Source organism: Sus scrofa, chromosome 16 (assembly GCF_054392235.1).
Source record: "Sus scrofa isolate SSC_HxYL_T2T_F1_AM1 chromosome 16, Sscrofa_HxYL_maternal_Yorkshire_Landrace_v2.0, whole genome shotgun sequence".
NCBI classification, from domain to species: domain Eukaryota; kingdom Metazoa; phylum Chordata; class Mammalia; order Artiodactyla; family Suidae; genus Sus; species Sus scrofa.
The window spans coordinates 63396829-63423396 of record NC_139398.1 but is presented as its reverse complement, the minus strand read 5'-3'; the positions used below and the strand labels follow the sequence as shown (position 1 = coordinate 63423396).

At 52.9% G+C, this 26568-nt stretch overlaps 1 protein-coding gene across 3 annotated transcripts in view; it reads left to right on the top strand.

Annotated features, from left to right (window-relative positions):
* ERGIC1 (endoplasmic reticulum-golgi intermediate compartment 1) overlaps nt 1–26568 on the top strand; it is a 119810-nt gene that overhangs the window by 82728 nt on the left and 10514 nt on the right. For all 3 annotated transcript variants that reach the window (XM_003134052.7, XM_085002467.1, XM_085002468.1), the window contains 4 exons: nt 7419–7523; nt 12910–12970; nt 19410–19510; nt 21980–22102. In XM_003134052.7, coding sequence (XP_003134100.4) covers nt 7419–7523; nt 12910–12970; nt 19410–19510; nt 21980–22102 — 390 coding nt within the window. The remainder of the gene's footprint in view (nt 1–7418; nt 7524–12909; nt 12971–19409; nt 19511–21979; nt 22103–26568) is intronic.

Here is a 26568-nt window from a genome sequence, read left to right as displayed (position 1 = left end):
TGGAGGTTCTCAGAGCTATAGCCACAGGCCACAGCCACAACAACGCCAGATCTGAGCCGAGTCTGCGACCTACACCACAGCTCACGGTAACGCTGGATCCTTAACCCCCTAAGCAAGGCCAGGGATCGAACGAGCGAGGCCTGGGATCGAACCCGCAACCTCATGGTTCCTAGTCGGATTTGTTTCTACTGCGCCACGACGGGAACCTAAGATCTTGAGAAGGATGTGATTTGAGGAGTGATTTCTGGTGCACGCCAGGGTTTAGAAGTGGGGACGGGAGGTAGAAGGAGCAGCCAGATGGGTAGGAGGAAAGCAGGGCTAGTGCCACCAGACTGGGGTGGACCACTGGCCCTCTACAGCAGGGAAAGCTCAGCAGGGGGGCAAGCATGGGCTGCTGCACAGCCAGGTCCTTGGGGTGCAGGCCGCCGTGGAGGGCGGGCCTTGGAGATGAGGAAGGCATGCTGCAGGGAGGCGGGGGCACTGGTGGTGGGCCAGGCTCTCACTTTGCCTCTGGTGTCCTCTCTCTGCCCTCTTCTGTGTACCCGGATTGCTGCAGCTCCCCCATAGGTCTCATTGTCATGGATGCTACAGGGGGCCCCCTGACCGCCCCTCCCCTTGTGGTCCTTCTGTTGCTCTTGACCGTTTCACTTCCCGACTTCTTTGGACCGTGGCCCCGGCCCCCACCCCAGCTCATTAACTCTTATGTCCTTCTCTCTTTTTTTTTTTTTTGTCTTTTGTTGTTGTTGTTGTTGCTATCTCTTGGGCCGCTTCCGCGGCATATGGAGGTTCCCAGGCTAGGGGTTGAATCGGAGCTATAGCCACCGGCCTACGCCAGAGCCACAGCAACGTGGGATCCGAGCCGCATCTGCAACCTACACCACAGCTCACGGCAACGCCGGATCTTTGACCCACTGAGCAAGGGCAGGGACCGAACCCGCGACCTCATGGTTCCTAGTCGGATTCGTTAACCACTGCGCCACGACGGGAACTCCCATGTCCTTCTCTTGAATGGCTACAGTGTCTTGACTCCACACTTAGTACAAGAAAAACAGCCGTGGTCCCTGCCCTTGGTGGCACTAAGGGTCTATTATGGGGTGACAGGTAAATACTCAAGCCAATGTGTAATTTAGGTTTTTTTTTTTTCCTTAAAGTATAGGTGATTCACAGTGTTGCATTAATTTCTGTTGTACAGTGTAGTGACCCAGTCATACATAGTTATACATTCTTTTTTTTTTTTTTCCACTTTTTAGGGCCACACTTGTGGCATATGGAGGTTTCCAGGCTAGGGGTCGAATCGGAGCCACAGCTGCCGGCCACAGCCACGGTCACAGTCACAGCCACAGCAACACCAGATCTGAGCCACATCTGCGACTACAGCACAGCTCACGGCAACGCCGGATCCTTAACCCACTGAGCGAGGCCAGGGATCGAACCCGCAACCCTATGGTTCCTAGTCAAATTTGTTTCCACTGCACCACGACGGGAATGCCCATTCTTTTTCTCATACTGTCTTCCATCACGTTCTATCCCAAGAGATTGGATCTACCTGAGGTGTACAGTAGGACCTCATTGCTTATCCATTCTAAATGCAATAGTTTCCATCTATCAACCCCAAACTCCCTGTCCCTCCCACTCCCTCCCCCCCTTCCTCTTGGCAACCACAAATCTGTCCTCCATTGTCTGTGACTCTTTCTGTTCTGTAGAAAGGTTCATCTGTGCCGTAGTTTAGAGTCCACACATTAAGTGATCTCATGTGGTCTTTGACTTTCTCTTTCTGGCTGACTTCCCTTAGTATGAGAATCTCTAGTTGCATCCATGTTGCTGCAAATGGCATTATTTCCTTCTCCGATGTGTGATTTGAAGCATCTGGGAAGAGAAGGAAGGGGGCGTTCAGTGGGGATAAAGGAGGAGAAGAGATAAGATCATAAGAGAGGGGGTTGAAAGATGCTTCAATATGAATAGACACAAACCTCCCAATGGTGGGGGCCTCCCCTGCTGGGGGTGGGATTCCCCTGGGTTAAACAGATGCACGCCCCAGATGGGGAACAGGAGGGACTGCGTTTACTCAGCACCCAGTCTGGGATGGGCACAGGAGAGACAGGGTGACCACCTGGAGGGTAGCCCAGCGCCATTCCCTCCCCAGCCTGGCAGACATGCCCAAGGCTGCAGGTGGCTCCCCTCAGACAGGCACCCGTGAGGCCCCTCGCTGGCTCTGGCTGGATTGGAACTTGCTCTTTGGAGTCAGACCAGTGGTCAAGAATCCTGGCAATGAGGAGTTCCCGTTGTGGCGCAGCAGTTAACAAATCCAACTAGGAACGATGAGGTTGCGGGTTTGATCCCTGGCCTTGATCCCTGATCCTTGGGTTAAGGATCTGGCGTTGCTGTGAGCTGTGGTGTAGGTCACAGAGGAGGCTCGGATCCCAAGTTGCTGTGGCGCTGGTGTAGGCCAGTGGCTACAGCTCCGATTAGACCCCTAGCCTGGGAACTCCATGTGCCACAGGAGTGGCCCTAGAAAAGGCAAAAAGACAAAAAAAAAAAAAAAAAAAAAAAAAAGAATCCTGGCAGTGATGCTCACTGGGTACATGACTGGGCAGTTAAGCCTCTCTGAGCCTTAGTTTCCTCATCTGTAAAATGGGAATAATGACACTGCCCTCCCTGGCTGTGAGACGTGAACAAATGAAAATCCGCAAAGCACGTGTCACGGTGGCGACGGGACAAGCCTTGGTGCCCTTCCCCGGCCGGCCTTATTTCACATCAGTGGGGGTGTCCATGAGCTCATCAGCTGCCACCTGCATCACTCAGGTGCAAGTGTCCTCATAAAAGGGCTGGCTGACATCCGAGAAGCTGGTCTGTCTTCTCTGGTCAGGGGAGTGCTGGAATTCTAGGAAAGGGTCACAAAGGTTGCCACTTTTTGGGTTCTCACTGACCCTTTGCTGTATGAAATACTCACTTAGTCCTTGCAACTCCCTGAAGAAACAGGCTTGGGGGATTAAGTGATATGCTCAAGGGCCAGCAATCAGGATTTGAACACAGGCCGCCTGACACCAGGACCCCTGCTCAGTCTCCCAAGCCCCTGCTCATTGCTGCTTCTAGCCAGCATCTGTCACACATCTGCTCAGTCCAGGTCACAGCTCAGGGCAGCCTCTGCGCCCCCACCCCTACCCGTGGAGGATTAAGGGTCCGTGCCTTTCCGGAGCTCTCCGTCAGGGGGCACTCAGATGACAAAGCCAGCGTGATGACGGGCAAGGTCAGCAGCCACCACCCCCCACCGCCGTATCTTCCAGCATCAGGCTCCAACTTGCCCCATGGCCCCGTTATCCATCCATCAGGAAGTCAGCCAGCAACCAGACGTCAGAGTTCACATGTTTTGAGCTGCACCAGCAGCCCCCAGCAGGCTCCCAGCAGCCCAGACGCCTCGTTTAATCACGCAACACCCCCCCCACCCCCCCGCCAGGAGGGAGACAGGATGGGCCAGAGTTTGGGGCCCATCTATATGTTTTTAAAACCCATCAGAGATGCTGACGTAGGTTCCTAAGTCACAGCTCTAAAAGCGTCGTCTTTTCTGTCTTCAGCCCAGCGCGTGCTGGCATGAGTCAGCCACCTGTGATGGATTCCGAGCCGAGGGGGAGCGGGTCGCTGAGTCACAGCCTCGCGGGGCAGCAGCGGGTGGCAGATACGCGGCAGCCAGCCTCCTTGACTCACTTAATTCTGGGAGCGTGAGGCCCAGGCTCCAAACCCAGTTCTGAACTCTGCCCACAGCCTTGTCCACAGGAGGCCCCATGTCACTGCATAGACACCCTCTGAAGGACACAGGCTGAATGCTATTGGTTTCTGACTTCTGGGGGCCATAGGCAATGGGGACTTTAGTTCTGACTCTCCCGCACGAATTTCTTTAAAAAATTTTTTTTTATTGGCAGGTAGTGGATTTACAATGTTGTGTTCATTTCTGCTGTACAGCACACAATTCAGTTATATATAGATATACGCTCTTTAAAAATATTATTTTCCATTATGCTTTATCAGAGGACATTGAATATAGTTCTCTGTGCCACACAGAAGGATCTTGTTTATCCCCTCCATGTGTCATTGCTCGCATCTGCTAACCCCAGCCTCCCCCCTCCAACCCCGCCTGCCCCCCAGCAACCACAAGTCTGTTCTCTATGTCTGTGAGTCTGTTTCTGTTTTATAGATAGGTTCATTTGTGCCATATTTTAGATTCCACATATAAGTGATAGCAGATGGGATTTGTCTTTCTCTGTCTGACTCATTTCACTTAATACGATCATCTCTAGTGGCATCTATATTGCTGTCGATGGCATTATTGCGTTCTTTTCTATGGCTGAGTAGTATTCCATTGCATATGTGTGCCGCATCTTAATCCATTCCACTTTCGATGGACATTTGGGTTGTTTCCATATCTTGGCTATTGTATCACATGAATTTTTTATAGTGAAAATATATCCAGGTGTGATTTATATAAGTAAAAATGAAATTAAAAGTATTTTTACAGTTCAGTGGGGTTTTCCCCATACCCTGCCCATGTACATGCTTATTCCCGCTTCCAGCAAGGTCCTTCTCTCTTGGCTCAAACATGTTCATCCTGTGAACCCAACCCAGGAACACCTGCCATCAGCTTTGTAGTCATCACCTTTTTTAATCCTCTCATAACCCTTTCTGGGCGTTATCCCCATTTTGCAAATGGGGAAGCTGAGGCATAGACTGGTTACTGCTTGCCCAAGGCCACCCAGCCAGGGAGTGAAGCTGGACTGGAGTGTGTGCACGGCCCTCAGCAGCTACTCTACAGGCAGCTGGCCCCCCTGAAGTGGGCAGTGCTGGCCCCCCAGGGAGATCTCCCCAAGCTATTGTTCCTGTTTACCCCAGACCCAGCAGTTGCCCCCTCCTCCAAGCTCCCTGGGCCCAGGGCCCAGGCACCATTCAGCCCATGGCAGACTTGACTGTGAGCGCGCTGTCAACGCTGGTACCTCCCAAGTCCGTCCAAAGCTCAGGCCCTAATAAAGGCAGGCATATTCTTGCAGGAGCCCACAGCTTTCTGCTTGAGACAGGCATGCTTACAAAATAAGTGGACGCCAGTGGGCTGCTGGATGCTAAGCCATCAGCCATATTCCCTCCTCTAGCACAGCTCACTAAATTTTGGTTGAGCTGGAATAAAATAAGCCTCGAGTTTTTCAGTGTGGCAGTCGGGACCTTTGCTAAACAGCCCCACTTCCCTCTTTATTTCCTGCTGCAACCACTCCCGCAGGTATCTCTTTTACTTGGGGTTTGATAAAACCAAACTCTTTTCGTTCCTTATAAACGCCCACCCACTGGGCAGGTTCTGAGCGCCACACTTCTTCATGCTGTTCCCTCTGCCCAAATGCCATTCCCCCTATTCCTGAGTAATGCAGACTTCTCTTCAGAGCCTAAGCGCAGGGTGTTCTTTCCCCTGAGAAGCCCTCCCTGAACATCCCCCGCTGAGTCGGGGCCCTGCCCCCTGGCTCCCGCAGTCTTTGCATCCTTCTGGTCCAGTGTGGGTCACTCAGTCCCATTTTCTGTTCCAAGTCAGTGCCACGGGAGGCCAGGGGTTCATCCAGGGCCAGGCTCTGGGTCCCCTGGGTCACCTCCCCAAGCCTGGCACCTCCTGAAGGGCTGGCTCTACGTGGCCCTCAGCCCAGGGCCGCTGAGGTAAATGGCCACAATTTTGATGTGTGACTTTATTAGCAAGTTGTGTCACTGCTCTGAGCCTCCGTTTCCTTTTCTGGAAAATGGGAATTACCAGTTGCCAAAGCTGAACGTACTGTCTTAAGGATTCACATCCCTCACTCATTCATTCGTCCAGCACACATTAATTAGGCACCTGCTCTGGGACAGGGTCTGGGGAATACAGCATCAAATCAGAAAAAACCCTACCAGTCTAGAGCTTACACTCTCGTGGGAGGAGACAGATGAAAACAAAGGGAGGCTAGAGAGGGGCGGGTGATGCTGAGCACTTGAAGGGCTTGGAAGATGGGGGTCAGCGGGGCCCCAGAACGGAGGCCTGAGGGAGGGGGAGCCACGTGGTGGCGGGTTCCAGGAAGAGGGTGTGGGCACAGAGGCCTGGAGTGGGACCATGCTGGCACCGTTCTGTGCAGCAGGCAGGCCAGCGTGGCCAAAGGGAGTGACAGAGGAGGACATGAGGATATGGCTTCAGCTCAACAGAACGGAAGCCTTGGAGTTCCCGTCATTGCTCAATGGAAATGAATCCGACTGGCATCCATGAGGATGCAGGCTCCATCCCTGGCTTCGCTCAGTGGGTTAAGGATCCAGTGCTGCTGTGAGCTGTGGTGTGGGTCTCAACGTAGCTCGGTTCTGGTGTTGCTGTGGCTGTGGCGTAGGCCAGTGGCTACAGCTCCGATTTGACCCCTAGCCTGGGAACCTCCATATGCCCTGGTATGGCCCCAAAAATTAAAAAAAAATAAAAAGAAAAACAGAATGGAAGCCTTGGAGGGTCCTGAGCACAGGAGTGGTGGGTTCAAACGTCAGGTTCAAGACCCCCCACTGGCAAAAAAAAAAAAAAAAAAAAAAGGTCCCGTCGTGGCGCAGTGGTTAACAAATCCGACTTAGGAACCATGGGGTTGCGGGGTTCGACCCCTGCCCTTGCTCAGTGGGTTGATGATCCAGCGTTGCCGTGAGCTGTGGGGTAAGTTGCAGACACGGCTCGGATCCTGCGTTGCTGTGGCTGTGGCGGAGGCTGGAGGCTACAGCTCTGATTCGACCCCTAGCCTGGGAACCTCCATATGCCGTGGAAGCAGCCCAAGAAATGGCAAAAAGACAAAAAAAAAAAAAAAAGACCCCACTGGCCACTGTTGTGGAAAGGCCTGGGGGCGCCAAGCCAGGCGCCCAGTAAGGAGGCTGCCGCCAAGTTCAGTCCGGGGTCAGATGCTGGAGCTGACAGCATTTCCTCTGCGAGGCCTCAAGACCCAGGAAGGAAAGGAGGCGGCTGCAGCCTTGCCTTCAAGCATCCGCAGTCTAGGGTGAAGGGACAGATTTGGGTGGGCGATGGTGTTGATTTGGAATTGGAGGAGGCGTCATTAGTCTACAGGCCTAACGGTCATTCCCCAACCCCCAGGGGGCAAACAGGCGGGAGTTGATGACGGGCGGCTGCCTTTTTGAGCCTTGGTCTCTTGCCAGCTGCTGTGTTGGGCACTTCACAGGCATCCTCTCACCCACGGCCCTGGCAGCCCCCTCGGGTAGCCACCGTTACCACCCCCTTGCTACAGGTGAGGAGCCCAAGGCTCAGGGCAGTGGCTCCTGCAGAGGCTCATGGTGGGGACATGGCCAAGCTGGGATCCAAACCCAGAGCTGCCCGACCCCCGGGTGAATCCCTGCTCCCCACCCCCTGGGGCAGCCACCCAACTCCTGAAACTTGTGTCTCTCCCCAGGTCCCAGGCAACTTCCACGTGTCCACACACAGTGCCACAGCCCAGCCACCGAACCCGGACATGACCCATGTCATCCACAAGCTCTCTTTTGGGGACACGCTGCAGGTGAGCGGGGCACACTCAAGGTGGCATGGGCTGGGGGTGGGCGTTCAGTGGCCACATCACCATCCTTCTGTCCTCCCTGGGCACAGACAGATGCCCTCCAGGGGAGGTCACACCCTTTGAGCCTCTGCTCCATCAAACGACCCCCCAGGGACTCTGAGCGTGCAGCTGTCTTGTAATCAGCGCTGCGCTAAACTTGAAACAGAGGCTGGAGACCCGGACCTGCGGAAAGGGACTGGCTGTCATGAGCAGGTACCAAGCGCTGGTGCTTTCTCTGTGCCAGGGCAGCCTCATGCGAGAGGAGGGACCCCCCTTCTCCGTCTTCCAGACCTGGCACTGGGCCTGGAGAAGCCATTTGTCCAGAGTCCCCGGCAGGTGTCTGACGGCAGCCCAGCGCCCCTGACTCGGAGTGAAGGAAGTGTCTGAGGGTCGTGTGGTGATCCCGATGGCCAGGGCCTGCCGGGTGTGGCCGGCCTGACAGTTGCCTCCCTGTGGCAGCAGACACTGACTGCCTGACCTCTACTGGCTGCAGGCAGGGGACAGCCACGTTCACTCACTGTAGCACTGCCCGTGCCACAGTGCAGAGGGGAATGAGGGGGACTCAGGAGGGGGAGGAACCATTCCTGGCACAAGCCTTGCTTGATGAGAAGCCTGTTTCCTGGTTGAGGCTGCTCGATGGGTGCCCTCCAGGCATGGGGATGTGCCCGTGGGGGCCCATCGGCCGCAAGTGCATGCACACGTCCCTTATGTGAGCGCGCACGTCTGCTCAGACTCCCACGCACACTCAACCGACGCACACTGAGAGGTGCGCCCTGACCTAGGCGTGCTGTATGTGCACCCTGAAACCACCCAACACACACACACACACACACACACACACACACACACACACACACACACAGGGCTGTGACATCCTTATAATCCTTCCCCACACCAGTCCACTCATCCCTGCACACACACACACTGTCCAGAGATACACACAGACCCACCTGGGCTGGGACATCTCACATACAGACCCACGTGCACACAGAGGCAGGCACTGTCCCCCTCGCAGGTCCACAGACAGCAAGGATGCTGACGCTGGTTGAACGATGTGTGGGTCAAGCACGGTACTTCACAGCACGCTCCTCTTTCACTTTCTCAGCAGCCACAGTGGTAGAGACTATGCATGGTCCCCATTTTGCAGATGAGGAAACTGAGGAGGTGCAGCCTGGTGCAGAGCCCGGTCCAAATCCAGAGTCTGCAGGGACCGTCTCCTGGGCGCTCTCACTTCCTTTCTTCTTTGTGGCTCGAGTTCCTTGTTTTTCTTCTGTTGTTGTGTTTTGGCCACACCCATGGCATGAGGGAGTTCCTGGGCCAGGGATCGAACTCCCACCACGGCAGTGACAACACCGGATCCTTAGTCACCGGAGCCACCAGGGAACTCCTTGCTCGTGCTTCTTTCCCGGGGGCACCTTGTGCCCAACCCGAATGGCTCCTTCATCATCTTCCCAGTCCCTTTGGAGGCTCCAGAGGTTTTTCTCTTGGGGGCAGGGCTTAGGAGCAGAGAGGGCCCGGACTCCCCGGGCCAGACTCATTGTGCGAAGTACGGCCGCGTTAGGACTGTGGACTCACTTCCTGCAGGTGATTTCACACGGGCTTCACGCCCACACCCTCCCCATCTCTCCATCCAGAGGACTATTGTGTGCAGCTTCCCCAGCCTGCCCTTCTAGCTTCAAATCCTGCGCTTAACTAGTTATGTGACCTTGGACAAATTATTTCTTCTTCTTTTTTTTGCTTTTTAGGGCCTCACTTGGGGCATATGGAAATTCCCAGGCTAGGGGTTGAATCGGAGCTGTAGCTGCCGGCCTACACCACAGCCATAACAACTCAGGATCTGAGCCATGCCTGCGACCCTCACCATAGCTCACAGCAACGCCGGATCCTTAACCCACTGAACGAGATCAGGGATCGAACCATATCCTCATGGATTACTAGTCAGGCTCCTAACCCACTGAGTCACAACGGGCACTCCCAAATTATTTATTCTTGCTAAGCCTCAGTTACCTCATCTGTAGAATGGGGGCAATCATTGTACACATGGGATTGTGGTGGAGATAAAGTGAGTTAATGCACGTGATGCTCTTAGAACACTTGCCTGCCACAGAGTAAGTGGTCAGTGAGATGAGCTCTGATGATTGTTGGACCAGGCCCTGCGGATACGATGCTGCCAGTCCACAGGGACTCACATGGCCATGGGGGAGACAGACGTGGGCTGCTCACCACCCCAGTGAGATAGGAGCAGACAAACCACAGGCAGGCCAGGACCTTCCAGATACGAGCATTGGGCAGCACCCCAGCTGCCTTCGCACTCACCAGCTTGGCAGATGCTCAACACAACGGGGGGAGGCAGGCACGGTGACTCCCGGTGTACACACGGGGACACAGAGACCAGAGGCCCAGCCCAGGGCCACGCAGCTCACAGGCAGCACCACCAGAATCCAAACCTCGCCTTGGCAGCTCACCACGTTCCTTCCTCGTGGGAACCTTTCACCCCCGCAGCCTGCACTGAAACCTGTGCTTTGTCACCTGGAGAGCAGCGTCCCAGATGGTGCCTTGTTGAACCCTCCCAGAAACTCTCTCAAGGATGTTAGGTGACATTTCTTTTCCCGGAGGAGGAGGCGGGGTCAGGGAGGTTCAGGAACTTGCCCCAAGCCATGCGGCTCGTAAACCAGCTGTATCTGGCCCCAGGTCTGCCTTGACTGCGCCTCATGTAGTCATGGATTCATTGGACCCTCTGAGAATTTCTGCTCTGCACCAGGCTCTGTGCCAGGCCCTGGGGTAACAGCGATGGATAAACCATCCAGGATTCTTGCCCTCGAGTGAAGAAGAGATTAAATGTAAACAAGCCTGACCGCCAGGACAAGAGAGGCATAGGATTCTGGGCAGTGACATGAAAGAGATGGGGGCAGGGTCCTCCCCTAGCCTGGGAAGTGAGGGAGGGCTTCCCTGAGGTGACATCTGAGCCAAGCCCTGAGCAGAGAGAAGGATTTGGCCAAGCACAGGACAGGGAGGTCTCACAAGCAGGGGCATCTTGCATATCACCCCTCTCTGAGGACACCCACACTCTATATGACACATCCAACCAGTTGTTTTCACAGAAAAGCCCCTCAGTGGAGTTCCCATCATGGCTCAGGGGTAATGAACCTGACTAGCATCCATGAGGACACAGGTTCAATCCCTGGCCTCGCTCAGTGGGTTAAGGATCCAGCATTGCTGTGAGCTGTGGTATAGGTCGCAGAAGTGGTTTAGATCACCCGTGTTGCGGTGGCTGTGGTGTAGGCCTGCAACTGGAGCTCCAATTTGACCCCTAGCCTGGGAACTTCCATATGCAACCCTAAAAAGCAAAAGAAGGAAGGACGGAAAAAGAAAAAAGACCCTCAAGGTCACTTTCAGAAAAAATGGATCAGCAAGTGTCCATGACATCAGAATGGCCTTCTGAATGTGCGATCCCAGAAGTGTCCACCTGGAGTGGGGAGCAGGGAGCTGGGTTTTAGGTGGAGCCGGAGACCCCGGTTAGATTTAGGAAAGCAGCAGCTGACGGGGGCAGGTTGGTGTCATAGAAAATGCATGGTGAAGACTGGCCCTGAGGCAAGGCTGCAGTAGGGAGGTGAGGGAAGGGCTGGCCAAGGCCAAGGCCGGGGGCAGGGGGCGAAGAGGGAAGGAGGCATGGGCCAGTCTTGCACGGCTGTCTGCCTTCACAGATCAGGGCAGTAGCAGCCTTCCTTCCACTCGGTCCTTAGGGTGGAAATAGGATTTTTTTTTTTAATGTAAAACACTTAGCTGAGGGTCCATCTATCCATCCATCATCCAGTCAACAGATGTATCCTGAGCACCTACTCTGTGCTGAGTGTCACACACATCAGCAGGGACGAGCATGGTCCCCACCCATGTGGAGGGTACAGTCTAGAGGAGAGGATGGAAATGCATCAAATAATTATACCAATGAATGTGAGCTAAAACCCTGACATGCAACGATGTGAGGGAATATTCTTTTTTTTTTTTTTTTTTGGTATTTTCTAGGGCTGCTCCCATGGCAAATGGAGGTTCCTAGGCTGGGGGTCCAATCAGAGCTGTAGCCGCCGGCCTACACCACAACCACAGCAACGCAGGATCCGAGCCACGTCTTCAACCTACACCACAGCTCACGGCAACGCGGGATCCTTAACCCACTGAGCAAGGCCAGGGACCGAACCGGCAACCTCATGGCCTCTGGTTGGATTCGTTAACCACTGTGCCACGACGGGAACTCCAAGGGAATATTCTAGTACTCCAGTCTCCACAACTACTGCCCGCTTGGGTTAGAAACCACGTCTTTAGACAGTCAATCCCAAGGCAGCAATGGACCTACTTTTCTTGGGCTTGTTGAGAGTGTGCAGTTCTATTAAGTGCTTGATAAACATCAGCCACCTGAGACCAGGATCCGGGGTCAGGTCACCCATCAGGGGGTCAGGTCACTGCAGGAGCCGTTTCCCTCCTGCCTCTCTGATGTCTTTCCTTCCCACGCCTCACCCCCTTTCTCTCTAGGGCCGCACGGGCCCTGTTTCTGTCTCCAAACTCACACGTTTGCGCATACTGCTTGCCTGATTAACTTCCCTGTTTCCCACAGGTCTCGGTGTCAGTGGAAGCCCTCCAGGATGTCTAGCTTGGCAGCCCCTAGTGACATGCTCAGGAGGACAGGCCCCACGTACCGGGCATCCTTTGTCCTGCTTTAGATCATCCTTGGGAGTGACCTGGTTTCTTGTTGTCCCCAGAGGAGAAGGAGGATGTGGCCTTCAGTCCCTGCCAGGGGGACACAGCCAGGCCGACTGCTGGGAGCGGCGTCTTCCCAACTGCTCTCTGGTCCCCACAGCAGACAGGGTGGGAGGCCAGCAGCCCTGGGTCTTCTATCCGAGGGCAGGAAGTGGGGTGTAGTCCTCAGGAGGGGCATGCGGTCAGCCTCCCCTTGATGTGAATTTTCTGTGTCTTAATGAGAAGAGCCCCAGGCTTGAGGGTAGACAGACCTGAATTCAGAGTGCGATTCAGCCAGTTATTAGCTGCAGGATGCTGAACAAATTTTGATGCTTCTCCAAGCCTTGGTTTGCTCTTCTGTACAATGGGGCCATAGTCCACTGTTTGGGGCATTAAATGTGATGACACTAGGTATCTGGGATGTAGTGGCACATAGTGAGTGCTCAAGATGGGAAGCAAGCTAGTGCCTCCTGCAAGAGAGACCGTGCTGGGTCCCCGTTTTACCCATGGGTCAGATTCTTAAACCAGATGGCACCTGGCTGTTCCCACACAGCCAGGGCCAGGCCTGGAGGTGGTGGCATTCTGGGGTTGGTGCCTCACTGTGCTTCTTTCTCCACAGGTGCAGAACATCCATGGAGCTTTCAATGCTCTCGGGGGAGCAGACAGACTCACCTCCAACCGTAGGTATCCCCTGCCTACACTGGAAAGAGCCCTGTGCCCTGGGATTCCCAGTGTTGCAGGGGGATGGGGGAATGGGGACATGTGTTTATCAAGTCCTCGCTGTAAGCCAGAATTTTTTTTTTTTTTTTTTACCTTTTTAGGGCTGCACCTATAGCATATGGAGGTTCCCAGGCTAGGGGTCAAATCACAGCTATAGCTGCCGACCTACATCACAGCCACAGCAACGCCAGATCCGAGCCACGTCTACGTGCGACCTACACCACAGCTCATGGCAGATCCTTAACCCACTGAGCAAGGCCAGGGATCCAACCCACATCCTCATGGAGCCAGGTCGGATTTGTTAACCCCTGAGCCACGATGGGAACTCCAGCCAGACTCTTAACGCGTCTTTCCCACAGCTAGTCTGTGAGGAGTGGAATTACCCCCATCTTACAGAGAAGGGAAGAAAAGTGACTTGTCTGGGGAAGGGGCAGCGCGGGAAGGAGTATGTGGCAGCCCTGGGCACATCGGCAGTGCCCCATGAATGCCGCCTGTTATTGTTGTCACTACTGCCATATAATTGCGCTTGGTGGAGACAATGGCCCTAGATCCCACGGGGAGCAATGACAGAGCCAGAATTCATCCTGGCTCCCAGTGGCACCGAGAGAACAGGGTTGTGGGTGGCTCAGCCGGGTCTGGCCACCTGGGCGGCCCCCACCTCACCCTTTCCTCCTGCTCGAGCCCCTCCCACCCACGGCGGCCCCGCCCCAACACCGCTCCCGCCCCAGCTCTCCAGCGCCTCGGCCCTGTCTTTACACACGGGCAGAAGAGCCTGCACACCTACACACCCGTGCACACACACACGGAGCCTTTTGCACAGAGTGGGCCTGGGAGGTCTGTCTGCTCGAGCAGATCCACCCCCTGGTCCTGCAGGACAGGTTACCAAGACTTTTCTTATTTCCTCACCTGAGCTCACCTTTTCAGCCATATCTTTTTTTTTCTTTTTACAGCCACGCCTGTGGCATATTGAAATTCCCAGGCTAGGGGTCAAATCAGAACTGCAGATGGCAGCTTATGCCACAGCCCCAGCAATGCCAGATCTGAGCCACATCTGCGATCATAGCCACAGCTTGTGGCAATTCTGGATCCTTAACCCATTGAGCGAGGCTAGGGATCCAACGTACATCCTCACAGAGACAGCGTCTAGTCCTTAACCTGCTGAGCCACAACAGGAACTCCATTCGGCCATAAGTTTTCAATCATTTCTTAAAATATATTTACAGGCAGAGATACTGTGGGTTTGGTTCTAGGCCATCTCAGTGAAGTGAATAACAGTAAAGCAGCTAGTTGTGTGATTTTTTTGGTTTCCCAGTGCATGGAAAATTTATGGTCACACTATACGACAGTGCATTAAGTGTGCAACAGCATTATATCTTCAAAAACAATGTAAATACCTTAATTTTAAAATACTTTTAGGAGTTCCTGTTGTGGGACTAGTACCCATGAGGATGCAGGTTCGATCTCTGGCCTCAGTGGGTTAAGGATTTGGTGTTGCTGTGACTGTGGTGTAGGCCGGCAGCTGCAGCTCCAACTGGACCCCTAGCCTGGGAGCTTCCGTATGCCGTGGTTCGGCCCTAAAAAGACTAAAAATTAAAATAAATTAAAATTCTTTAAGAGTTCCCTGGTAGCTCAGCAGGTTAAGGACCTTGGCCTGCTGTGGCTCCAGGCGCTACTGTAGCAGGGGTTTGATCCCTGGCCCAAGAACTTCTGAATGCCATGGGTACGGCCAAAAGAATTTTTACAAAGAGAGACCCCCTTTAAAACATGTTTAAAATAATGAAAATACTTTAGGGAGTTCCCTAGTGGCCTCGTGGTTAGGATTGGCATTTTTTGCCACTAGGGCCCATGTTCAGTCCCTAGTCTGGAAACTGAGATCCCACATCAAGCCGCTGCATGCCATAGCAAAAAAAAAAAGAGTGAATAAAATAAAAATAATACTTTATTGCTGGAAAATTCCAGTCATCATCTCACAGCACAGAGTTGCCTCAGACCTTTAATTTGGCAAAACAAAACAAAAAACCAAACACACACATACCTTTGATGCGCGAGAAAGCAAAGCAATAAAACCGGGTATGCCGCCTGTACTCTCTAACAGCCCAGCATGGAATTAGGATAATCCAAACCAAAAAGAACTTCCCTCTGTGACCTGCCCCCTGCTCCACCAGCAAATCAAGCTTTTCATTTCTCCTTGTCCCTGGGAATCCCTGTCCGTGAGCAGAAGTCATTTTTTTCCGGAGTTCCCACTGGGGCGCAGCGGAAACAAATCCGACTAGGAACCATGAGGTTGCGGGTTCGATCGCTGGCCTCACTCAGTGGGTTAAGGATCCGGCATTGCCGGGAGCTGTGGGGTAGGTCGCAGACGCGGCTCGGATCTGATGTTGTTGTGGCTGTGGGGTAGGCCAGCAGCTGCAGCTCCGATGGAACCCCTCACCTGGGAGCCTCCATGTGCCATGGCTGGGGCCCTAAAAAAGAAGTCATTTTTCCCAAGCACAGATTGCAGCTTACCTTCTGATTTGGGGACCTCGTGTTACTTCATAACCACAATTTGTGCACAGTTTTTCTGCTGGTAACAGAGGCACAAGTGCCCATCCAACAGCACTGCCATGCTTTATTAATTTATTTCTTGCTTTCTTGCCAGGCTTCATTAAGGCATTGTCTGTTCATGAGAAATCTCCGTTGTTTCTAGCTTTTCCCCATGACAGTAATGCCCCTGAAAGTTACAGGATTGGCTTTACTTTGCCATGTTGCTCCCCAGCTGGGTCCCTGCCCATCCACGCTGCCTCCGGGAACGTATAAGCATGTGACCGTGCCACTGGGGTTTGGGGGTTTTTCTTTGCTTACGGCCGAACCTGCGGCATATGGAAGTTCCCAGGATAGGCGTCAAATCGGATCCTCGGCTCCTACGCCTCGGCTACAGCAACACCAGACCCAAGCTGCATCTGCGACCTACACCACAGCTTGCGGCAGTGCCAGATCCTTAACCCACTGAGCAAGACCAGGTGTTGAACCCTTATCCTCATGGATGCCAGTCAGGTTCTTAACCCGCTGAGCCACAACGGGAACTCCTGTTTGAATTTCTTCCATAGTAAGATGTTGGGAGGGAGAGAGGGAGCGGGAGGGGCATGTGGGCCTGCCTGGATCCAGTTGGAGCCAACAGCCCCAAGGAGGGGTCCTCTGGTAAGGAATCCACATGGGTGTCGTTAGGTGCAGTGTCTCCAGTGGGCATTTGGCAAATTGTACCCAAGGCCTTAAAAATGGTCATTGCCTTTGAGTCATCACTTCTACTCAGAGGAGAGGACGTTAAGGAAACTATTAAAAGTATGCAAGGATTTAGGAAAATGATGGTCATTAGGTCATTGTTTATAAGAGTTTTAAGCGGCCACCAGCATCAGTGTCTGGCCCCGGCGGCCTGGTTGAGCACATCCTATGCAGCCACACTGGGGGGCGGGGGAAGCATGTGGCCGTGACCGTGAATCATCACAAGCCTGCTGGTGATCGGGCAGCAAACCGTGACTGAGGACCTACTATGTGTCAGGCACGGCATGAGAGGACAGTGGATAAGGCCAAGGTCATAGAGCTTACACTGTGTCTTAGACCCGAAACAGCATCTGCAGTGCACAGTTCTCAGAAGAAGGTTCAGGAGTTCTCCTGTGGTGCTGTGGCTTAAGGATCCAGTGTTGTCACTGAAGCAGCTGTCAGGTCACTGCTGTGATGCAGGTTCAGTCCCTGACGCAGGAACTTCCAAATGCTATGGGCCAAACCACAAAAAGAAGAAGGTTCAGGAGTTCATCGTGGCTCAGTGGAAACAAATCCAACTAGTATCCCTGAGGATGCAGGTTCATCCCTCACTCAGTGGGTTGGGGATCTGGTGTTGCTGTGAGCTGTGGTGTAGGTCACGACACGGCTTGGATCCTGCATTGCTGTGGCTGTGGTGTAGGCCAGCAGCTGCAGCTCCAATTGGACTCCTAGCCTGGGAACTTCCATATGCCTCAAGTTTGGCCCTAAAAAGCAAAAAAAGAAGAAGGTTCAATGTGACGCCGTGTTAGGGAAACATAAATATATGTATAAATAGAAGTCTGGCGGTTTTTACGTGAGAATGCAAATCTATGATTTTCTGTGGAGGGTGGATTTGTGGGTGATAATTTTTTTCTTTTATGATCAACTGTGTTTTGCACAAATTTTAACTATTACAGGTGTGATCTTTTCATAAGGCATTTACTATCTCATGCCTTTAGACTTTTTTTTTTTTTTTTTTTTTAATGGCCAGACCATGGCATATGGAAGTTCCGGGCCCAGGGATCAAATCCAAGCCACACCTGTGACCTATGCCACAGCTGTGACAACACCAGATCCTTTTAACCCACTGTGCTGGGCGAGGGATCAAACCTGCGCCTCTGCAGTGACCCAAGCTGCTATAGTCAGATTCTTAACCCACTGTGCCACAGCAGGACCTCCCCTTCAGATTTTGACGCAGGGCAATGAGCATTTGGACCTCTGTATTTCTTTAATTGTTTTGCTTTTTTAGGGCTGCACCCTCGGCATATGGAAGTTCCCAGGCTAGAGGTTGAGTTGGAGCTGCAGTTGCCGGTCTACACCACAGCTCACAGCAACGCCAGATCCTTAATCCACTGAGCAGGGCCAGGGATCAAACCCACATCCTCTTGGACACCAGTCAGGTTCGTTACTGCTGAGCCACAGCAGGACCTCCTAGAGTACCGTACATCATGTGTGGTCTTTGGGCTCCTGGTTTGTTAATGGGAATTCTGAGCCCCACTGCAGAGCCAGTGAGGAGACATCATCAGGGTTGAGGCCCAGGTGTCTGCCTTTTAAATCCTGGGTGACCCCAGTGCTCCTGACATCTGAGTACCAGTGGGGCTGAGCTGAGGGATGTTGGGGTCTTCATGGGCTCAGCCCTGGAGTTGCAAGGTTTTCCTGGTTTTGAGGGGAGTTGGGTCTCAAGACAGTTCAGGAAGCACCATCCTTTCCCTGCCAGGATGGAGCATTGGCAGGAATAGGCTGTGAACGTCATTACACCCCGTCCCCTTTTACAGAAGCTGAGTCCAAGGACTTAGGACCGACTTAGCCAGGAGACCGGGATCAGAGCCCACAAGCCTAAATTTCTGGGTCATTTTAGTTGCAGGGTCCTTGAGCTGCCCCTCACAGCCCAGAAGCCCAAGGGAATATCACCTTTCCCAGGATGCTGTTTCGCGGCTCTGGGGCAGCGTTCTATCAGCCCGGTGTCTGATTCCGGTTACTTCATGCTTATCAGAAGCTGATTCATCTGTTCTCCCATTCATGTCTCTGACCAGTCATCCATCTCTCCATTCATTCATTCAATAAGCATTTGCCACTGTCCACTCTGTACCAGGCCCTGCGCAGGGTTCTGGGGACAGAAAGATGAGTAAGGCTGAGTCCCCCACCCCACCCCGCCCCCTGCAGCCTCCCTCATCCAGCAGGGATGGGGTAAGAGTTACAGAGTAATCCCACAGGACCAGTTCAGGGGACAACTGACCTCCCATTAATTGAAAATGAGAAAATGAGGGAAGAAATTAATCAGTTCTTTATCGATGCAGTTTTTCTTTTTCTTTTTTTTTGGTTGGATGGTTGGTTGGTTGGGTTTTTTTGCTTTTTAGGGCTGCACCTGTGCCATATGGAGGTTCCCAGGCTAGGGGTCCAGTTAGAGCTGCAGCTGCCGGCGTATGCCAGAGCCACAGCAATATGGGATCTGAGCCACATCTGTGACCTACACCACAGGCAGCGCCGGATCCTTAACCCATTGATCAAGGCCAGAAATCAAACCTGCAACCTCATGGTTCCTAGTCGGGTTCGTAACCGCTGAGCCACAATAGGAGCTCCCCGGTTTTTCATCTTTAAAACTTGAACCCAGTTTGTTTCGAAAGTAACAGAATTCAAACAGGATAAGAAGGTGCATGAAGAAATATGACATTTATCAAATCCCACGTTCCCTCCCAGATGCTAAAACTGCTAATAGTTTCTTGGGTATCTTTGCAGAAAATTCTTCTGTGTATTCACGCATGTAAAGGAGTGAGTCTTCCCTGCTCCTAATCCAGGGAATCACATTATTCACCCTGGTCTGTAACTTAATTCTTTTCACCAAACAAGTGGTTTCTTCCAGCAGCCCCTCCTCAGCACTTGCCCTATTGATGGACATTTAGGTCGTTTCTAGAATTTAATATTCTATACAGTGCAGGAGTAAAGATACTGACAGATGGAGTCTTTCAAAAAGAAGAGGGGTGGTTTGGTGGCAAAATTATGCAGGCTGAGTCCCTCCCACCCCGTGGCAATGCCAAGCACGTCTAGGGTTGAACTGACGTAGAAAGAGCTGCCAGCCAGGCAGTGCCCACCCCCGTGCTTCATGCTGCTGTGTCCTTCCCTCAGCTCTCGCCTCCCACGACTACATCCTGAAGATCGTGCCCACGGTTTACGAGGACAAGAGTGGCAAGCAACGGTACTCTTACCAATACACGGTGGCCAACAAGGTATGCGGGTGGCAGCTGAGCCCAGCTGCGTGCAATCACGCCCTCTGCTGGCCAAGATCAGAGATGACAAGTGTCTGGCTTGATTTCCTGTGATTTCCCTTTAAGGGACTTTTCCTGGGTGATCTGCCTGGGTAAAGATGGGAGGCCAGTCTCAGAGTTAAGGGGAAGAAATCTAACTGCAAGATAGGGTGTGACATGTTTGAGAAAGAGCAGGCGGGTGGCCTGCCCCAAAGGTCCAGGTGTTGCAAACACCTCCTCGGCCCTACATCTGACCCCAGTCCTCCACACGCAAGACCCTGATTGATTAGCACACAGCAGATGCTCCAGCTCTTGAGGCAACAAGCTCTTTATCCAAAATTGTGAGATTCTCAAATTACACCAGATGGCCGTTTGTAAACAGGTATGTCCCAGGACCCCAACACTCAGTGTCATGGAGAAGCAGACAGGCCTTGGTAGGAAGTAAAGCATAATCGGAGCCAGCAGATTGGGGTGATAGACAGTGGTTTGAAGCTTATCAGTTGAGACACCCCCACGAGGCTGTCTACACCAGGACTCTCATTTTTTATCCTGTCCCAGGACTGCCCAAGTCCATTGTAAGCAATATATTGTTTGACTCTAATAATAATAGTAAGAGTAGAAGCTATCGCTAATGGACTGCTTTGCTGGACATTGTGCTAAGCTCTCTAGGTCCCCATCTTTTTCAGTCATCATGGCAGTTCTGATATTGGGACTGTTACTGCCCCCATTATACGGATTTGGCCACTGAGGCACTGAGAGGTGGCCCCGGAGCTATAAAGTGGCCGGGTGGGGATTGGAACCAGCTTCCCGTCCCGTTCCAGAACCTGGGCTCTTGATCACATCAGCTGCTCAGTCTGAACACAGGGCCTCTGAGTCTGCCAGGCTGGGAGCCCCTTTCTCTCAGGTGACTTGGCACCGTTGTGCTCTGATCCACCTGAGGTTTTGCTTAACAATCCAGGGGAAGTCCTCTTTCTTTTATTCACCATTTCTTGGGGGGCATCTCACTGGACCCCTCAAGTGCTGACAGCAACGAACAGATGTGAGAAGGCAGGTGCAGTCTGAGCAGAAAGAGCGTGGGGCTGTGGAACAAAGTTCTGATTCAAACCCACTCAGTCACTTACCAGCTATGGGACCCGGGACAGGTCACAGAACTGTGCCTCAGTTTACTTGTGCATAAAATGGGGATGGTGCCACCTCCTAAGAGCGCTGTCAAATAAGGCAGTGTCTTTAAAACCACCCACCCCGCAAAGAAGGCTTTGGGTCAATGGTACCTACTGCTGATGCTCCTTTTTATTATTTTTCTCTGTCCCTCAGCTCTGGGCTGTGACCCAGACAGTCACCCTGCCCCATCAGCTCTCCCTGGAGAAAGCTGATCTTATTTTGCCCAAGGCTTCTTCCCCTGAGGCTTTGGCAGTGGCCCAGCGGCCAGAACAGCTTGCTCAGCTCTCTGCGGCCGCAGCCCCAACCTACCTTGAGCCGGGGGGCAGCGTGCCCTTTGGGGCCTGCGGCCGTCCAACCGAGAGGGCGTGTCTAGGGAGAATCTATGGGGCTGGGGCCTTAGCATTTGGTGTTGGGGCTTTATTTACTTATTTATTTTTTGTCTTTTGTCCTTTAGGGCCGCACCTGCGGCATATAGAGGTTCCCAGGCTAAGGGTCTCATTGGAGCTGTAGCTGCTGACCTAGGCCAGAGCCACAGCAACGCGGGATCCGAGTCACGTCTGCGACATACGCCACAGCTCATGGCAACACCGGATCCTTAACCCACTGAATGAGGCCAGGGATCAAACCTGAAACTTCATGGTTCCTAGTCGGGTTCATTTCTGCTGTGCCACGACGGGAACTCCAGGGTTGGGGCTTTAGTTTGGTCTCCAGTTGCTATAGAAGAATGAGAGTAACGCTGAGGTTTTCAGCATCCTGAAGTGGGCACAGTGTGAGTTCTGCCCTTAGCATCCTTGGCGTCTTAGCCGGTGCCTTCTCAGGAAGGCTTTTGGTAAGCTGATGGGGCTGTGCCCTCTGACTTTCCAGTTCCATGTGTTCCTGCTTCGAAAAAAAACTCACTCTGCACAAGGTTCTCATGCTCAGGGAAGGAGACCTTCACTCAGACCGAGCCCAGATCACACTTGTCCGTTGACATCGCTGCTCTCAGCCTCAGGGTTGATTCTGGTGCTGCTTCCAAGGTCCTACAGTCCATTTACAAGCAGCCAAAAGGGTCCAAAATGCCCCCAGTGAATGGTGGCCGTCCAGATGCTAATGGCAGAGGCTCTGCGGGGAAGGGGGTGAAAGGAGGGGTCCCTGGAGCCTGGCTCCGGGTGGGGAGAGAGGGAGAAGAGCCCATTCCTGTGGGGTGCCGGGGACCTTCTGCTATCCATCCCCTACCCCCCACCCCCGGGACACAGCGTGTGTGTCTGCGTCTCACACCCCCCTCCCCCATTCTCTCTCCTTCTGCCCCAGGAGTACGTGGCCTACAGCCACACGGGCCGTATCATCCCCGCCATCTGGTTCCGCTATGACCTTAGCCCCATCACGGTCAAGTACACAGAGAGACGGCAACCTCTGTACAGGTTCATCACCACGGTGAGTGGGCGGGGCACCCGCTGTGGGCTCCTCCTGGCACCCCCACCACAGGGCTCAGGACTCAGGCTGTGCGCCCAAGGCTGTGACCTCTAGGATGTTTAGAAATGCCTTCAGAACGACGTCAGTATCAATGGCATTTCATCCAGAAAATCTTTTCCAGAGGGGAGCGCCGCTCCATCAGTTCTGTTTCTTAAGCAGATCTTTATATGGCTTGGGTGTCCCTGATTTTCTCTCGTTTTTTAATTTTATGGAAATTATTCTTAGCAGGGCTTATCCTTTTCAGTGTAAATTTTACAGTGCAGATTTAACTCATTTTTTCTCCATATCTATTTTCCAACTCTAGCTGCTGAGATTGTCGGGTTTTTCCTTTCTTTCTTTCTACCCATCTTTGTTTTGTTTTGTTTTGTTTTTGCCACTGTCTCTACCACGTCCAATTTTCTGCTGGGCAGCTTTAAGCCCATATAAGTGTTCTTTAATGCTGATTATGTTTACTGAATATGCTATGCTGGTCTCCTAGTCAGAATGTCCTTGGGGTCAAAGCAACAGGATTGCAGTGCCCTTCTCTAGCCAAGAGGCCTGGAGAAGTTTGGTAAGCCAGAGTCAGCGGAGGTGGAAGAGATGGGGTGATTGTCCCTCCCACACAGATTCGGGAACTAAGACCTAGAGGCCCTTATGCTTTTCTGCTTCTTCATACTTTTAATAGTGATTCAGGATTAGGTGTCCTGACTTCTTCATTTCTTGCTCTGACTAGGTCTGTATTAAGACTCTGTTACAGAAGGGACAGAACCCCACATCGAGCTGGCTTGAGAAATAAGTGGGCTTCAGGCATGGCTGGAACTAGGCACAAATGTCCTAATTGGTCTCTCTTTATCCTGCTCACCTCTATACTGGCTTCTTTTTCAAAGAGAATTTGCCAGTAGAAAGTGCCTCCTTCTCAGTAATTCTACACCACGTCCCAGATAGAATGGCACTGTCATTGGCCCAGCTTAGGTCCCATGCCATTCTTGTGGCCTTGAGAATGAACGGAGTGCTCTAGTTGGCCAGCCCCACCCAGACTGCAAGGACAAAGATTGTGAGGGGGTGGGGGGTCCCCAAGAGAAAAATCAGAGGGTAGTTACTAGAAGAGGGAGGACTGGGTGCTAGGAGGCCAGAAGGCCAGATGTCCACTACAGGATCTCCATCCTGAAATCTGTAAAATAGGAATAACAGTCTCCACTCTTCTGACGCCCTAGGGACTCACAGGACTCAAAGAACCCAACTAGTATCCATGAGGATGCAGGTTCGATCCCTGGCCTTGCTCAGTGGGTTAAGGATCCAGTGTTGTCATGAGCTCTGTTATAGGTCGCAGACATGGCTCAGATCCCGAGTTGCTGTGGCTGCGGTGTAGATCGGCAGGTACAGCTCCAATTCGACCCCTAGCCTTCGAACCTCCATATGCCGTGAGTACGGCCTTAAAAAGACCAAAAAAAAAAAAAAAGGAAAGAAAAGAAAGAAAGCTATGTGGAATACAAAGGGTGCCAAAATTCTGGTGCTTACGTGAACCTCAAAATAGCCTTTTACTGTTCTCAAACTCCATAAAAACTTGAAACTTCTGATCAACCAAGGGCACCTAATATAAAGCTAAAACAGCAGACATAAATTGGGAGAAGATATCTGTATGCATACAAGAAAGAAGTATACCTCAAAATTTGTATATTAAAAAAAATTCCCGAATTCCCATTGTGGTTCAGCGGGTTGAGAACCTGACTAGCATCTGTGAGGAGGTAGGTTCAGTCCTTGGCCTCACTCAGTGAGTCAAGGATCCAGCGTTGCAAAAAGCTGTAGCATAGGTCACAGGCGCAGCTTGGATCTGGCGTGGCTGTAGCTGTGGCATAGGCCTCAGCTGTAGTTGCCATCTGACCCCTAGCCTGGGAACTTCCATATGCCGAGGCCCTAAAAACGAAAAAAAAAAAAAAAAAAAAAAATCCTGCCAATCAGTAAGAAAAAGTTAAATGACCAAAAAGAAAATCAGTAAGGACTTGACTGTTGACTTTAAAAGGGACCACAGAGGAATAAGATTCAAAACAGTGAGAGCCAACTCAATCCCATCAGGCTGGCAGAAATTAAAGACCTTTCACTAAAGATTAGGAAGCAGGGGGACCCACACATGCTGTCAGGTGCATGTGCAAAGGGGCTTAGCCACTGTGGAGGAAGACGCACTAACCTTTTGGCCCCAAACCAAGGGATCTGTGAGCAGGTGATTTTACCCAAGCCTCCATCGTGGAGCACCCTAGGAGGGTCTTGGCGCTGATTCTTTTTCTGTTTTTTTTGTGATTCTTAGGGCCACACCCTTGGTATATGGAATTTCCCAGGCTAAGGGGTCACATCAGAGCTGTAGCTGCCAGTCTACACTACAGCCATAGCAACACAGGATCCGAGCCGCATCTGCGATCTACACCACAGCTCACAGCAACACCAGATCCTTAACCCACTGATCGAGGCCAGGGATCGAACCTGCGTCCTCATGGATGCTAGTCCGATTCGTTTCCACTGCGCCATGACGAGAACTCCCTTGGCGCTGATTCTTAGCCCACACTTCTACTTCATAGCGAGACTAGGACAGAGACAGATGTGTGTGGGCACCTCTGTGGGGGTGTGGTCTGCACCTCGGAGCCCCTGGGGTCTGCAGCATTGACCGTGGCCGAGAAACCCCTGGGCCCGCCCCTCACTGGAGGGTAGAGAAGCTCTTCATAACCTGCTTCCTGTTTGCTCCTGCACACCAGTCAGCTGAGGCTCTGAGTGTCCCTTGGCAAGTGACTGAGAAATGAAAGCCCTTCATCTACTCGCTAAACCTTTGCTAGACTTCACCCTGCGCCAGGCCCTCTGCTGGGCAGCAGGGGTAGCGAGTTAGACGCAATCCTTGCCCTTAAGCCGCTCCCCAGCTGGTGGGAGAGGCAGGCGAGCACACACAGAGCTGCCATCCCGATGGAGCTGGGCGCCAGGCCCCTGGTGGCAAAGACCCCTCTCTGTTCAGAAAGGTCAGAGAGTGGAACCCCAAGATGGGTCTTGAAGGGTGAGGAGACATTTTTCAGACGGGTGCGGGGAAGAGAGTCTCAGCATAGGGAACAGTATGGGCAGAGGTGCCCAGCAGAGGGTGTCTTGTGAAGGCCATGTGGCTTCTTTCAATGGGGATGGACTTCTGAGAGCTGGCGCTCCCAAAATCCCAGGGGGAGAGCTGGTCCTGCGTCACCCAGAGGCCTGCCTTCCCCTCCCTTTGGCCCCCAGCCCCTCCTCCATCTCCGCCCTGCCCACCTGCACCTGAGTGTGGGCCCTGCCGCAGGGAACCTCCTGACATCATTAGCCCGGCCGGGTTTCTGACGGCCCCACGCTGCTGTCTTGGTTGCCACGGCAACCGTGGGGTCAGCCCAGAGCGAGCCAGCCGGCTGTCCCTGGCAGATGGCGTCATTGTGGAGCTTCAAAGGCCCTTGTCACAGGGCAGCAGATGTGAGGATGACGCTCGCACACAGACACACAAGCACAAAGCCCCCCCAGGAGCCCTCCTCACCAGGCAGGGTGGGGCTGGGATGGAAGTGGAGGCACCTGCTGTGACTTCTCTTTCTCTCTTTATAAAATCACACACTTGTGTGCAAGGCCCCCGAACCCCAAACGGGGGCCTCTGCAAATAGCTCCTCAGAGGGGCTGCTGAAGAGGGGGCTTAGGCCGGGATGTCGTCATGTGGCGGCTGCTGGGGTGCGGAGGCAGCTGTGGGTGGGCTGGAATGAGGGGCGGGTGCAGCCTTGAGGGGTAAGCGGGGGAGTGGGTGTGGAGGGGAGAGGCAGGTGGGGCTTCCTAGTCCTAAGTAATAAATACCTGGCTTATTTGGGGGTTGCCCCTTCCCAGGTCTTATGATCTGGAAGGAACTTGTTCATCCCCAGCCTGAGCTGGGGAGGCATCGTCCCCCCAGAAGTCTCATCCAGGCTGCCCGAGGCTCCTCTCTCTGGACACCCAGGGCACCTTGCTTAGACCTCCACTCTGTGCCGTTCCAGAAAATTCCACCCCTGAGGGAATAAACAGATGGTGTCTAACACCATGCAAGCGATCCCCTTCCAAGCGCCCCCTCCCACCCACGCACATGTGTCCCTTAGCCCTGCCACTTGCTGAAGCCCCTTTTTGGAGATGGCCTTCAAGTGGGTTGTGGTGACAGATCGGATGGCTTTGGAGGTGTCACATGACTTTCCTTGTGGGTTTGATTCTATTTGGGGGGAACAGCCAGAAGTCACCAAGTACCAAATTGGGTCAGGATGGCTGTGACACTTTCGCCCACCGAAAAGTAGCAGCTGGTGATGATGTGCCCCCTTTGGCAGCAGGAATAGCTGAGTGAGACATCACCCCTGCCCTCGGGTGCTCCTTGCCAGTGAAATCATCCCCCAAACTTTCGATGCCCCTTCATCTTCGCCAGGCCTGATTATGATGGGCTCCAGGTCCGA